Source organism: Mchenga conophoros, linkage group LG10 (assembly GCF_057382185.1).
Source record: "Mchenga conophoros isolate Kocher_MC1m ecotype Shallow Benthic linkage group LG10, M_conophoros_male_GT1.1, whole genome shotgun sequence".
Taxonomy (NCBI): domain Eukaryota; kingdom Metazoa; phylum Chordata; class Actinopteri; order Cichliformes; family Cichlidae; genus Mchenga; species Mchenga conophoros.
The window spans coordinates 21,090,279-21,104,896 of record NC_140535.1 but is presented as its reverse complement, the minus strand read 5'-3'; the positions used below and the strand labels follow the sequence as shown (position 1 = coordinate 21,104,896).

The 14,618-nt window shown below is 40.1% G+C and overlaps 1 protein-coding gene across 1 annotated transcript in view; it reads left to right on the top strand.

Moving 5' to 3' along the window:
* rtn4rl1a (reticulon 4 receptor-like 1a) overlaps positions 1-14,400 on the top strand; it is a 122,697-nt gene extending 108,297 nt beyond the window's left edge. The window contains exons 2-4 of the mRNA XM_085289258.1: positions 3,080-3,534; positions 5,350-9,725; positions 10,084-14,400. Of these exons, the coding sequence (XP_085145384.1) occupies positions 3,080-3,534; positions 5,350-6,249 (1,355 nt within the window). The 3' untranslated portion in view covers positions 6,250-9,725; positions 10,084-14,400. The remainder of the gene's footprint in view (positions 1-3,079; positions 3,535-5,349; positions 9,726-10,083) is intronic.
* The last annotated feature ends 218 nt before the right edge of the window (positions 14,401-14,618 follow it).

Here is a 14,618-nt window from a genome sequence, read left to right as displayed (position 1 = left end):
TAAAAATCAACAGGGTAGCTTGTAGCACATAGCCACCCCTCCCTGAGCCTGGTTCTGCTGGAGGTTTCTTCCTGTTAAAAGGAATATTTTCCTTTCCACTGTCGCCAAAGCTTTTACTCAAAGGGATTCATGTGATTTTGGGGGTTTTCTCTGTTTTCTTTGTTTTATTATAGGGTCTTTACCTTAAAACATTAAGGGCTTCGAGGCAACTGCTGTTTGCATCTGATGACCTCAGAGCATTCACTGGGTTACAGACAGTGAGCAAGTAAGAGATGTAATTAGGAAGTAAAAACCACTGAGAGCTTTACGAACTATTACAAGGAATTTAGATATACTGACAAACACACATTATGTTACAGCAGGACAGAATGCTGCAGTCCCGCTTAGAGTAATACAGAATCGTGCAGTGTGTGGATAAAACTCTGCTATCCTCTGCTTACATTTTAGAACATGTTGTTCTTTACAGAGCAGCGATGTCCTGGTCAGGATGACATCTGTCCATCACATCTGTCCATATCACTCACACATGCCAGTTAATAGCTATTAGATCACTGAGTACTGAACCTGAAACTTTTTTCAAAATAAGACAATAAAAATTGGCACGAATCAATGAGTGACACTCTAGATGGCTTTTACTTTGAAAAGACAGGAATTCTAATTTCCCTGTCATTGGGTTGTATTTAGGGGGTTTAGGTGGAAGCATGACTTGTGTGGTTTAAATGTAGCTTCAGAGGTAGTGTCGGTGGTTGGTGATTCATTCCCTGGTTGCTCCAATCTGCATCCCAAATTTTCCTGGGCAAGATACTAACCCTAAATTGCCTTTTGATGCATTCATTGGAGAGTGAATGTGTGTGACTGATAGAAAGCACCTAAGTATAAAAACAAATGGGATAAGTGAATGGGTGAATGTGGCATACTGCATAAATTGCTTTGAGTGCTCAGGTAGAGTAAAAAGGTGCTTTATAAGAAACAGGACAGGACCTCATTAATCTCTAAACCCTGGTCATGGGCCTGCTAACACAAAAACATGTTTCTATTTTGGCGTGATTGTCTTTGTGTTATTTTCTTTCTATTCCATTCTTAATTTGCTCCCCCTCTATATTGTTAAATATTGTTCATTGGTTTTTTATTGTTTTTATTGTCACATATACAAAAACTTAACAAGATGCACGAGACAAGGAAACACAAACAGGCCTAAATTTGGAAAAAGAAGAGATGAGGCAGAAACACAGGGAAGATGATTATTACAATTTGTACAACTAATACTAGAAATAATATACAAGTTATGAACCGAAATGTAATAAATAACAAAACAAAGAGAGCACAGTATTGCAAACCATCAGTTAGAAAGACATGGAGTAAAAACAGATTTCAAAAACTCAGAACCGCAAGAAATTAAACTCACTATAGCAGGTATACCGTCACCTCGACGTTGATGTGTTGTCTTTGTGTTGCATACAAATGACGTCACCGTACTTTTGGCCACGTTGTTATAACAACCACATGCAAATTAGATGATACTCAATTGTAATCGGAAAAAAACAAAACCGAGTAGATTGAGCCCTTTCCTGTCTGAGGTTTCTTCTTGTTAAAAAAAGTGTGCTTACTTCCCATTGTCACCACATGCTTTCTATTAAGGGGTCATGTGACTGTTGGAGTTTCTTTCTAATATTATAGGAACCATTCATTTAACTACTTAATCTATTTATTCTTTATTTTTCTTTCTTTCTTTCTTTCTTTCTTTATTGGTTTAATTTCAATACCCGTCTTAGCTCTCCCTTCTAATCATACAATCTGAGACTTAAGCTGGTGCAAAAGCACAAGTTATGCACACACACACATTTCATTTCAAATAAAAGGAATCTTACTTGCTTGTGTCATCTTTGTCTGTATTGTATATGACTTGTCTAAATCAAATTTAAATGAATAATAATTATAATATTGTAGGATCTTCAATCTGAAGTGCCTTAAACAGACTGTGGTTCTAAAGTTATGCTATATAAATAAAATTGACAATGAAAGGCAGACATATACACCGACACACCAAAAGTTACACACAGGTCATCGTTCTCTTCATTTAGCAGTTATTCCCGAGATCTGCACCCTCATCTCTTTCTGCTTGACTTCATTTTTGTCTCCCCAGCCTTACAAACACATCAAACACTAGAATGATCCAGAGCAGGGGAAAAAGTCAAATAAATGTGAGTGAGATGAAGGGAATCTGAAAACAAAAAGTAATATCCACTTCACAGCCACACTGCAGATGATTCCCCTATTCATCCTCCACTTCCTCCCTCTCCCAATATCCTCCTTTCTTGGTTTCCTTTATTGTGGGACCGTATTACAGGTTTGGTGTGTGTTCACTTGTAAGCAGCAGAAACATCGATTTTGTGTCGCCTTTAGAAGATAACCAAAGGATATAACACTGCATGATGGGATGCTGTGTGTGTGTGTGTGTGTGTGTGTGTGTGCGCCATATTGTCAAGATTAGTGGAAGGAAGAGAAAAATATATATGTATTTACCTCACTGACAGCAATACTAGCGCATGATAAAAAACACCACACACTCTCCCCTCTTAACAGAATGCTTGCACACCTGAGCAGTATTTTTCCATGTTTTGCACATTGTATACAGAGCCTTTCTGAGGCTTTGGTAGAAAATGATCCCATGACTTTAAAATTGGGGGTTTGAACTAGTTTATTGTGTTTATTGTGAAGGTAGCAGTGGGTGTAGAAAAGGTTTGAGAGCAAACAGTTGAAAAATATGTAGGAAGAATGAGCTCACACAACCATACACAAGTGTGTGTGTGTGTGTGTGTGTGTGTGTGTGTGTGTGTGTGTGTGTGTGTGTGTGTGTGTGTGCGAGACAGAGAGAGATTTGTGTCAGCGTTGTAATTCGTCTGCACTGAACCATGCCTATTGTTGCCCTTGTAAACTGAGAGCAATGAGTGTTTCATTCAAGATGCGTCTGATAACAGAATCTCTGCCGTATGAATTAAATTAATAAAGCTTCTCTCTCTCTCTCTTTCCATCCTTCTCTTTTTTTCATCCCCATCCTCCTCTCCTCCTCCCCTCTCAGGTTACGGTGGGGTGGAGCTACTGTTGGTGTTGTGGGGCCTGGATCTCTCTTCACCCTGCCCTCGCCACTGTATCTGCTACACTTCACCTAGCACTGTCTCCTGCCAGGCCCACAACTTCCATGCTGTGCCTGAGGGCATCCCCGCTCAGAGCGAGCGCGTTTTCTTGCAAAACAACAAGATCCAACGGCTACTTCGAGGGCATTTCTCGCCCACTACCACTATGCTGTGGCTTTACTCCAACAACATCTCCTATATACAACCATCCACCTTCCATGGCTTTGACCGCCTAGAGGAGCTTGATCTTGGGGACAACCGGCACCTGAAGGCCATTGCCTCGGACACCTTCCTGGGCCTTGGTCGGCTACATGCCCTTCATCTATACCACTGTGGCCTGATCACCCTCCCTCCCGGGATCTTTTCAGGCTTACATAATCTCCAGTATCTCTATCTACAGGTACACGGATAACAGCTGCCTTTTATCTCTATTGTGTACTGCATCTGCCACCACAATCGCATTATGGTGTAATCTGTCAATCAAGTTGGTTCAGCACTTACGCCCCATGAATTGGTCCCTGATCAAATAACTGAGTGTAATGAAAATACCACGAGCTTTCCTGAAACAACAATACTCCTATAGTACAACTTCTGTGGCTAACCCCTGCAAGAGAACTATGTAATCCGAATCCATGCCTGAATATATGATTTCATTAATTACACAGTATGTTTATGAAGACAGAAGGATGATCTATTTATATCACGATGGAAAAATTGCTAAGATTGGCAGTGAATGATAGTGGTGCATTTACTGCAAAGTATCTTTGAGCAAGATGTTGAACCCTCAGTGGCCCGCGATGCAGAGTGTGAGTATGTGAACAGTAAAGGTTAAAAGTGGTTTGGATAGAAAAATAAAAGAGGACTTCAGTGTCGTGTGGATGATTGAATGAAGCTTGTAGTAAGAAAGTTCTTTGAGTGCTTGAATTGAGTACAAAAGCGCTATGTAAGTGCCAGCCCATTTATCAAATATCTTTGGGTCTGTTAAGTGCAAATGTCAGATGTCTAGTAGTTTTGACTTGCTTGCTAGATGTTGTCAGTGAGCTATAGCAGTCTAACAGGTTTAGACATGAAAGAAACTGTTTTTTACCTATTAGTGTTCAAATAAAGAGTCTGTTTAGATTTTTACACTGCTCTGGAGAAAACTTATATACTATATTGGGCCAAATAAAAGTGGAATTCATAACATTATATGAAGGGGTTAGAAAGTTCTGTTTTCAAATCATATTTTCGAAAGGACAGTTTATTGGCACTAAAAGTGTTCCTACAACACGCTTTACTTTCACAAAGGGAATAAATTCATGATAAAAGCCTCATCAGATCATGAGCTGCATTCTCAATGTTAACAGAGAGAAATTCATTGTTACTATGGGCAATTTTTTTGAAGCTGAAATTACACAGCTGACTGTGTGACAGCTGACTGTGTGTGTTTTTCTCCTTAATGGATATGTTTTATTTGATTTATGTTTTTGTTATATTGAGAGTTAACAGCTCATAGCCTTTTTTCTTACTTTCTTACAGTACTTACTGTTTGTAGCTTTTAAGCGCTGTAACTGTTGCAATTTGAATTATGGCTAATTGGGTATTTATTCAGTTATTATTTTAATAAATGAAAAAGTTTTTCTTTTCTTTTTTCACTGAACTGAAAATGTACAGAACCATGAGTGAGTTCAAAACTGTCCAAAGGTTCATTATGAGTAAATGATGTTTTCATTGTTTCAAACCTACTTAGTAACTGAGGCAACAGCTACAGACTCACAAGTTTGGAAGCACTTTTACGTCAAATGTTTGTTTGTTTGTTTTTTCAAAGAAACCCCAAAGGGAAAAAAATAGAGAGAAATCAGTTGGTAGAATGAGAGTAGATTACCCCTTATTATTTATTTGATATAGTAATCTCCAAACTTAGTCAAAACTCAAAACATAGTTTTTAATTCAAAGGGTCCACTTTTGAGCTCTTTAATCCACTTTATTTAGCCAGTTCAGTTAGTTTATGCATGTGTTCTCTATAACACACACACACACACACACACCAAACACACATGTATAGTTTATTTAAGGATTAACATATTATCTGTATCTTGTATGATTCTAAAACAAACAGAAAAATGCAAATGCAATGGATTACTCATACTCAGGTAATAAAAACTATGCTTGATGTCTTGCAACCCATTTTAAGCTTCTCTTTTTATCTTTCCTTTTTATTCCTACATCCTGGCAGGATAACCAGTTAGAATTCCTAGAGGATGATTTGTTCATCGACCTTCTGAACCTCAGTCATCTCTTCCTACATGGCAATCGTCTATGGAGTCTTCGCCAGAACACTTTTCGAGGTCTAGGAGTCTTAGACCGGCTCCTTCTCCACCAGAATCGAATCCAGTGGGTTGATCGTCAGGCCTTCCATGACCTTCGGCGTCTCACTACTTTGTACCTGTTTAATAACTCCCTCACTGAGCTGTCTGGAGCCACCCTGACTCTTCTACCAGCCCTGGAGTACCTGCGACTCAACGACAACCCCTGGGAGTGTGACTGCAAGGCCCTGTCGCTTTGGGATTGGCTGCGGAGGTTCAGAGGCTCCACCTCCTCTCTGATGTGTGTTTCGCCGCCTGAGCTGACAGGGAGGGACCTGAAAACGCTCAAGAAAGAGGAGCTGCCCAGTTGCATATCAGGCGAGAGTCATGTGCATGGCGCCCCAGGCAGAGAGATTGAGCACGGGGAGTCTTTAAACCACCTGAATCGTCACAGAAACCATCACAACCACCATCAGCGGCCATACTTGCCCCACGGGGACCAGTACAGCTTGCCTTCACCCTCACCCCTACCACGGCCACCTAAAGGAGGCCGCCGAAACTGTACTCGCCGTGGCCGCAAGGCAAAAGGGGGGCTCAATGAGGTGCAGGTACTTCAGGAGGGGGGTGAAAAAGACTACACTCCAGATGGTGATAAATATGACCTGTCTGCCACAACAAGGAGGAAGAACAAGTGCATCCCCAGAACTTCCGTTGGCCCACCAATTGGGGTCCAGAGAGCTAATAACAAAGCAGGGTCACATCATGCAGGTTTAGTTTCGTGTTTGTCATCAGCTCTGCTGCTGTCACTCTACTTTGTGATCCTACGTTGAGACAGGAAACGGACACTGTTGTGCTGGTGATGCAACCATATGATTCATTCTCCTGAACCACCTTGTTCTGGCTCTTTAAATGAGGCATGTGCACATAAATGTGTGTGTAAATGACTGTGTACAAAGGACATCACTGAAAATCCCTGTGGTATTAATGCAGGGGTCATTCTGAGTCATAATCAATACATGTTAGTCAGGGAAAACTATTTTGCCCACTTGCTTTGATGATGTCACCAAGGGAAACAACAGGAAAACTTTTGTGTCTCTGGCATCAACTGCTTCACTGAATTTATGTACAGCCACATAAAATAACAAGCCAATAATTCAGCAACAGGAACACACAGTAAGTAACAAAACAGTTCATGGCTCGGTCTCTGCGTTTAGCCCCCGTGACACGATAGCGCTCTCAACCGCAACCTCCATCTGTCAGTCAAGCCGAGAGGAAGACATACTCATTTGTAGCTGTCACCGTACTCACTCAGCAACACCTTAAGATCAAGAAAGAAAATACCGCTGACACAAGTGGCAGGAAAATGAGTCATTGTGAAACGTTTTAGCAGTAATAGCTATAACCATTATATACCTGCAAATAAAGTGGTTTTCTTTCACGTATCAGGACAAGTTTAATGTGAATCTGTATGCTTAACTTTTAACTTTTTAGTCTAAATTCTGAAAGTACCACAGAAATTGTCACTCAACTATTCGCCATTCAGGTCTTCAAACTGTTGAAAACTATAATCTGTCTGTGCCCTCACATCGAAACTTCAAAAAGCCATTCAGAACTAACCAATCGTTCGAGGAGCCAGCTGGTCACAGTCAGTGTAAATGAATGGGAACGAGTGACTGAAAAAGATTACGATTTTTTTGTATTAATGTTTGTATGTATATGTGTGTGTATGTGTGTGTGTGTGTCCTCTAAAAAATTTAATTAAAAAACGCTAAAGCCATGCGGGTAGAATGAAGTTAGAAAGCAAGAGTGCCTATCGAGAGCCAGTTTCCAATATGGGCAAAACTTTGGAATTTCATTCAGCCTTTGACCTCTGTGGCTACAAAACAGAGGCTCAGCTTATGCAGGTCAAGGAAAAGCTGAGGCCTGAGCCAGACTCACAATTCCAAGAAACAGATATGCACTTTCCTCTTTCATACCACAGAGGCTATAAATACATCTTCTAAAGAGAGATGATCCAATCCAAATATTCTTCGGGAGCTTTCAATCAGATGATGATCACCACAAGTCACGACATCTTCTGCCAAGATCCAATCGTTCATCAAAAGGAGAGCAGAGAAGTAGCTCAAAATCTGTGATGATCACCGGACGACTGACAAACTCCTGATTTTCTCTCTTTGTTTAGTGTGCTCCGAAACAGACATCGATGTGCAAGCCCTGACTGGAGACTTGGATTTTAATGCTGCTACGTTTGAGGAGAGAGAATCCCATTGGCCTTTTGTTGGCTCGGGACTACTCTTCAAGAAATTAAAAAAAGCACAGAAAGAACTGTGTGACATGGCGCCCTTTGAGCGGTTCAAGCACACACCCTCTAACCCTCCCAAAATAGCCCAATCTATCACCTTCACAGCCTTCCTGTCCCACTATAAACACCCCATGAGTCCAAGGTTTTTGAATCACAAACAGAGCACCACAGATAATGCCGAGACTTTGACTCAGTCACTCAGCCAAAGTGCTCAATGACAAAACCTGTACAGATACTCATGGGCCACCCGGGTACCTTGGCAAGCCAGTAATGCTAAAGATCTCTTTGTTTCTTTTACAATTACAAAGTTATAAATCTTATTTTGAAAAAGAAAAATACCCTTTTATGAAAAAGATGAACTATAAGCTTAAAAAAAAACCAAGCTAAATAATTGGCACGCTAACAAAAAGCACAAAGAATAATGAGTTTAGTTTTGCTGGCATCCTTAAAATACCTGGTTTTGATGGGAATTCATGAGCAGGGCCCGCATTTGTACCCTGCTTGGGTGTGTTTCCCACTGAGCCCCGCCTTTTCATGTCTCTCTATCTAGATGTCGGGAAGCCTGTCACTTGAGTCATTCTCCTGACATGTAGGATTTAGAAATCCCTACTGGTGAACTTGTTTGTGCTGCTGTTAACCCAGAGGTGATGTAAATTGTGTCTGTTTATTCCTGTGAGGATGACGTTTATATATATATTTAAAAAAAAAGAGAAAAAAAAGTGGATAAACTGATTCTCTGATGTGTCTCAGTAGTTCCCTCAAAAAAAAGAGAGAGACTAAAAACAGGGAGCTTGAGGCTGGAACTTTTATTATTATTTTTTAAATATGATTTTTATCATTATATCATTTTCCCTTTCAGTCTTTTTTTTTTTTTTTGCTTTCCTGTTTTGTTTTCGCTGACTCACTGAAGATAAACGGTACACTGCACTGCTCCACCCCCAACCCCTCCCCTTACCGCTCCTCCAGCTTTCCTATTCATCCCCTTTTCTCCCTCCCCTCCCCTTCTCCTCACCCCTCCAAAACTTGCATCCTTTCTCTCTCCTTGTCTGTCTGTCTATTCTCTTTTCCTTCTCCTCCTTCTCTGCTCCTTTCCTTGCCACTCCCAACACACACACACACACACACACACACACACACACACACACACACACACACACACACACACACACACACAGCTCTATCTCTAAACTCTTTTCCTTTACTCTCTTCCTTTGTGCAACCCAAATGTTTTGTATGTGGTTATCAAACAATGCCAGACTCAAAAGCTGTTTATAAATAACATTAAACAGAAAGTGTCCTCAAATGGCTGAGGTGGTCTTGTGTTTGTTTGCCTCCCTTTTGTCAGCACATATGCGCATCTGTCTGTGTGTGGCTAATAGACATACGTCTAAAATGAGCCCTGGGGCTGAATGATAAGCGAGTGAAAGGAGAGGAAAATGGTTAAAAAGTTTTTTTTTAAAAAGAAAAAAAAAGCTAATGAATAAGTATGCACATCATCTACTGCTCGGAGAGAAACACTCACATTTAGCCAGGATATATTTTGGCCTGCTTCGTGTCCTAGTTTCACTCACTACGCTGCAGCCTCATATTAAATATGTATCAGAGTGAGTCTAAGCACATGCGCGCGCACAAACTGTCAAATACACTCACCTGTCGAGCTCTATTAGCTGCGCGGGTGCCAGTGAGTTGTCTTGCGTCGGGTCAAGGCGAGGTCGTCTAGAGCGTTGGCATGTGCTGTGCCTGCTTTAAATGTGTTCGTGTTCATGCTCATGTGTGTGTCCGCATGTGAATTGTTGTATTGATGCAGACGTGCGTGTTTGTGCACTAAATATGCATGCTCACCGCTGTACCTTGTATGCACACTGGCTCAGATCTAGCCTGACAGCCGGCTAGGGCAGAGAGAGGTGTGCCTCTGAGAGACAACATCACTGCTCTGTTTGTAAAACAAAGCTGACAATTGGGAGAGAGAGAGAGTGAATTAGACACTAGGATTTAAGGCAGAAGGCAGGAGGCTCCGGTCCATTCGCACCAGAACCTCTCGCCACAAGAACAGTTTCTTCCCCTCTGCTGTTGGACACATGAACAATAACCACATGACTGTCCCCGCCACTAACACATGACCCTACGCTGTGTCACTGCATCATTTCATGTCTGGCACTGATCACCACCTGCACTCATGTATATATCTTTCTACGTAGCACTCATAATTCTTATTCTCATGTATATCTCATGCACATATCTTTCTTTCTACATAGCACTTTAATTCTTATTGTCTGCACTGAAGCACCGCAGCAATTTCCTAATGTTGTAAACCTCAACATCTGGCAATAAACCCATTCTGATTCTGATTCTGATTCAGAAGGGTGGATGTCCATGAAGTAGTTATCAGCGCCAGACAGACCAGCGGCCAGGGGATAGGAAGTCAGCATAACACAGGTGGCTCCAGCATCAGCGGCTGCTGGTGTACAGTCGGTCGCTGTGTGCGTCCCAAATTAAGCCTGGGTTGCAGCTTACATGTGTTCATTCATGTAGAGGCACTATGCAAACCACTAGAAGCCAGCATTTAAATTAAGCAGAAAGGTTCTGCATCAGTGAGTTCGGGGAGATTTATGAAATATGAATCTGTTTCTAAAATTGAAGTCACATGGTTCAAAGGGTATTAATTATAAAGATAGTTGAAGTAAAAGGTTTATGAGCACAATAAAGAATAGCCAGTGAAACTGCAGGAGGTGAGATGTATGGAAGATGCGAAGGAAAGAAGACTGAATACTAATTTCAGATGATGAAAAAAGACATTAGACTAAGATAAGGTGAGAAAATATAAAGTGCGTTTTTTCTAATGATGTAAATTTAAAAAAGTTACCCCCCACAACTCACACCTGATTACCACAAAGCCTATTGAATTAAGAAATCCTTCAACAAATCGTCCAAACGATCTAAAATAACTCAAGAACAGCTGAGAAACAACATCATTAGTCTAGAAAGGGTTACAAAGCCTTGAGTGAACCCAGCCTGGTGAACCACAGTGAGAGTAATTATCCACAAATGGAGAAAACTTGGGACAGTGGTGAACCTTCCCAGGAGAGGCCGGTCAACCAAAACTATTCCAGAAGAGCATCAGTTGAGGTCAGAGTTCATGATTCAACAGTAAGAGAATGAGCAGAAATGAGGAAAAATGGCATCCATGGGAGAGGGGCATTTTCACATTAGATAAAAAATTTCTTGATGACTGGCACTCGGATTATTCAGCAAAGGAATGATGGGAAACACCAGCAAGTCTACCTCTGAATACCTCAAAAAAGAAATTCACCTGAGATGTTTTGGCTCGACCTTAAACAGGCCATTCATACGTGAAAATCCTCCACTGTGGCTGAATCAAAACAATTCTGCAAAGAACAGTGAGCCAAAATTCCTCCACGGTGATGTGAAAGACTCCTCCCCAGTCAATGCAAATGCTGGTATTGTAGTTCTTACTGCCAGTTATTAGATTTAGGAAGGAAATCACTTTTTCACACAGGTCCAGGCAGGTTCAGATTACGTCTTTTTCTCCGTTGAATGACTGAAATAATTGAATGAATTAAAAACTGCATTTTGTATTTATTCAGCTTATCTTTGACTAATATTAAAATTTGTTTGATGATCTGAAATATGTCATGGTGAAATATATGCAAAATAATTTCTCAGCACTACATAACAGACAAGAACATGATGAATTAATAAAAATGACCAAGTTGGCAAATGTCAGAGTTAGGAATCTCTGAACAAACAGGAAATTTTGGGTAGAAATTAGAGATTTTAATAAGTACATATGGAAAAATAAAACAAGAAAGGTAAAAGTGAGGAAGAGAAGCGTGATAAATAATAGGATCCTTCCTATTATTTATCACGCTTCAAGTGTAGGAAGAGTTTGGAGAAGAGAGAGAAGAAAAAAAGCAATCAACAGACGTAACAGATGCCGTTAAAGTCAATCAGAGGAATGGAAGGAGGAAATTAAAGAAGAGAAGGATGCATGGGGGGGGAAAAGAGAAAACATTCAGAGACAGATGTATGCAAGCTTCATGATCAAACAGTAGAACAGCTCATCCACTAGTTCAGTCCCTAAGCTGAGGATCTAAAATAGCCGCATGTGAATATTTATATATATTCCATCGGCAAAGAGGCCAGGCAAAATTGATTTCTCTGTGTGAATCCCCGAAGAGTTGAGACTCAGCAAAAGAAAAGCAGCAAAGAGCAAGGGAGAGTAAAGCGAAAGAAATAAAGCTATTCTAGAAAGAACAGAGGAGGATTTTTGTGAAATGAGTCAAAAACGAAGAAATGAGAGACACCTTCGGCTAAACGCAAGTGTACAACTGCACCACACTGATGCAAATGTTCGTCTCGCATACAATCTATACCAGTAAGACTGCAAGAATATAATTCACACTATCTTACTTGATTTTTATTCCCATCACCATCCGAGTGAATTGCATCTCTCGTGCACCAGCTCACATGCCTTACAGTTACTGGCTGTAAGCACCATTTAACACCAGCCATCTTTCCATGGCCATAACCATCAGGCTACATTACTCTCATTATCGGCAAATATATGGTTCTAATTAGAGAGAAGGTCAAAGTATTGAACTGTGACTGAGCTAGTGGAAACTGTGAGCCTGTACATTTCTAGATGTGAAACTTTTTCAAAAGTTTCAAGTTTGAAGTTAACACTTGCATGGCACTTACTTGCCTGTGGCCTGTGTAATCTTCCTGTACTGGGTTGCTTCTTTATGAAGTGCGTCTACATATTATTGCCACTTGACAAGCCTCATAAAAAGGCAATAAAAGTTCATGTGCATATGAAAAATCAGCAGGACTCACACACAGTTTGAGGCGTTTTCAGCCTTTTAGCAGCAGAGACTTACACAAGGAAACGTGAGAAATGACATTTGAAAATGCAGCTGAAGTTTTCATTACCTCTTGTAAATGTGTTATAAATCAAACATATGTCAGAGTGATTTCCTAAATTTTAGAGTCTTGCTGCAGTTTTATTAAATGTTTCATCATCCTGGATTTATGTTATAAATAAGTAAAATCTGTATCTGTGCCATATCGTGGGAGCATATGCACTCGCAGAAACAATATTAGTGTTATCTCCATTTTTAATGCACTGTTCTTTTTTTTTTTTACTAAGCAATCTGGAAACTGAGGTTGAAATTAATTGAAACACATCGGAAAGGAAGTGACAGTAGGCAGGCGTTTTTGTCACCATGCTAGTTCCCATCTGAGAAATTAATTTCACTGTCAAAGCATGGCTGCACAAGAGTATAGCTTAGAAACTATTTGTGGGCATAAATAATAAATGCTGTGGAGAGCAAAACAATCCAAGAGTTGGGCAAAATGTGTTTTGGATACCTTAACTAGAGCCTGTAGCTACAGCCCGGTGAGACCCACTTCAGCACATTGTATGTATGTAGGTATCCCAATATGCTGTCACTTAAAGTTCGCCACAATTGGTATCTCAGTGTGCAACAGTGTGAAAGAATATCTGAGAACTTGTATTATGTAACATAATACAAGTTCTCAGATATTCTTACATTTTTGAGCGCTTTTTAAGTAAAGCTTATGCATGTTTGTTTAGGAGGGTCTATATTCACTCATCTGCCTGCATTCCTGGCTTTAAATTGCACTGCTCTTCTGTCATTTTGCCTTTCAGACTTTCATTCATGTGAAACATCATCTCCACTTCCTTCTGCGCCACCACTATTTTTCCTACATTATAGGCTCCAATCAGACTCTAATCGTAAAAATAGTTTAATGTTTAGTTCTTTTCAATGATCTCTCATTATTAAAAGGTTATTTTTGTTAAGGAGAGGCTGTGTTGTGTTGGCAGAAAAAGAATAAACTTAAAAGCAGCTTTATAGTTGAACACTCACTGAATACAAAACAAAACAAGACCTAATATTTCACAACAAGAATCTTCCAGGAAAAAAAACACACTATGAGGAAGGCAGAATGAAGACAGAGACCAAAGGGAAACAGACAATAAATACAAACCCATGATAATAAGCAGATTTGAAACAGGTGGGAATGCAGCCATGAAACACAAGCAACTAAAGACTACCAAAGTAAAACAGGAAGTGAGATAAGACAGACTAACAGCATACAAATTTTCACATAAGTAAAAACCAGAAGAAAAGGCCGAGCGAACAGAACAGGAACACAAGAGGAGATCAACCTCGCAGAGGCAAAGAAAAAATAATGAACAAGAAATAGGAGAGATTTAAAAACTAACCAATACACACAACAGAACTATAAAACAAAAATAACGAAAGATTCAAAATCAGAAAAACTCCAAAGATCCCAAAACTCAAAACGACCATGAAAGCTCCACTAATTATTTAAATATTTCTGTGTGGACCAAAGCAGTTGGCTGAGTGACAAAGTGACAGACTGGCATTGCCATCCTCCAGCAATGCCACTACTCTAAGTAAACATGTGGCTGAATGTCAGTCTTTTTCAATGTCCAAATGTCAAAGTCCTGTGTTGTTTGGATCATTAAATGCTAGTTTGTCAGGTGCTCTCTATTTGATTCTGTTTGCTACAGTGTACACTTTTTCATCCTCATCTGTGTTCTTTAGCATTTTGAACCTTTTGCTATTAGTTACAGTTTTGTTTGTATTAAAGCTAAAATGCTCCCTCAGGGTCTCCTGTGTTAAGTTTATTCCTGTGTCTGTGCTTCCGCGTTTAGTTATTAACTGTCGTTTCCTGTTTTGTTTTGGTAGTTATTTGTCTCCTGTGTTTTGCGTTTAATTTTACTTCCCCTCCCAGCTCATTGTCTTTGATTACATTACCTGTGTCTCCTTACTCTCCTCGGTCCAATTCCCTGATTACCCTTTGGTGTATAAATAGTGCTGTCTTCCC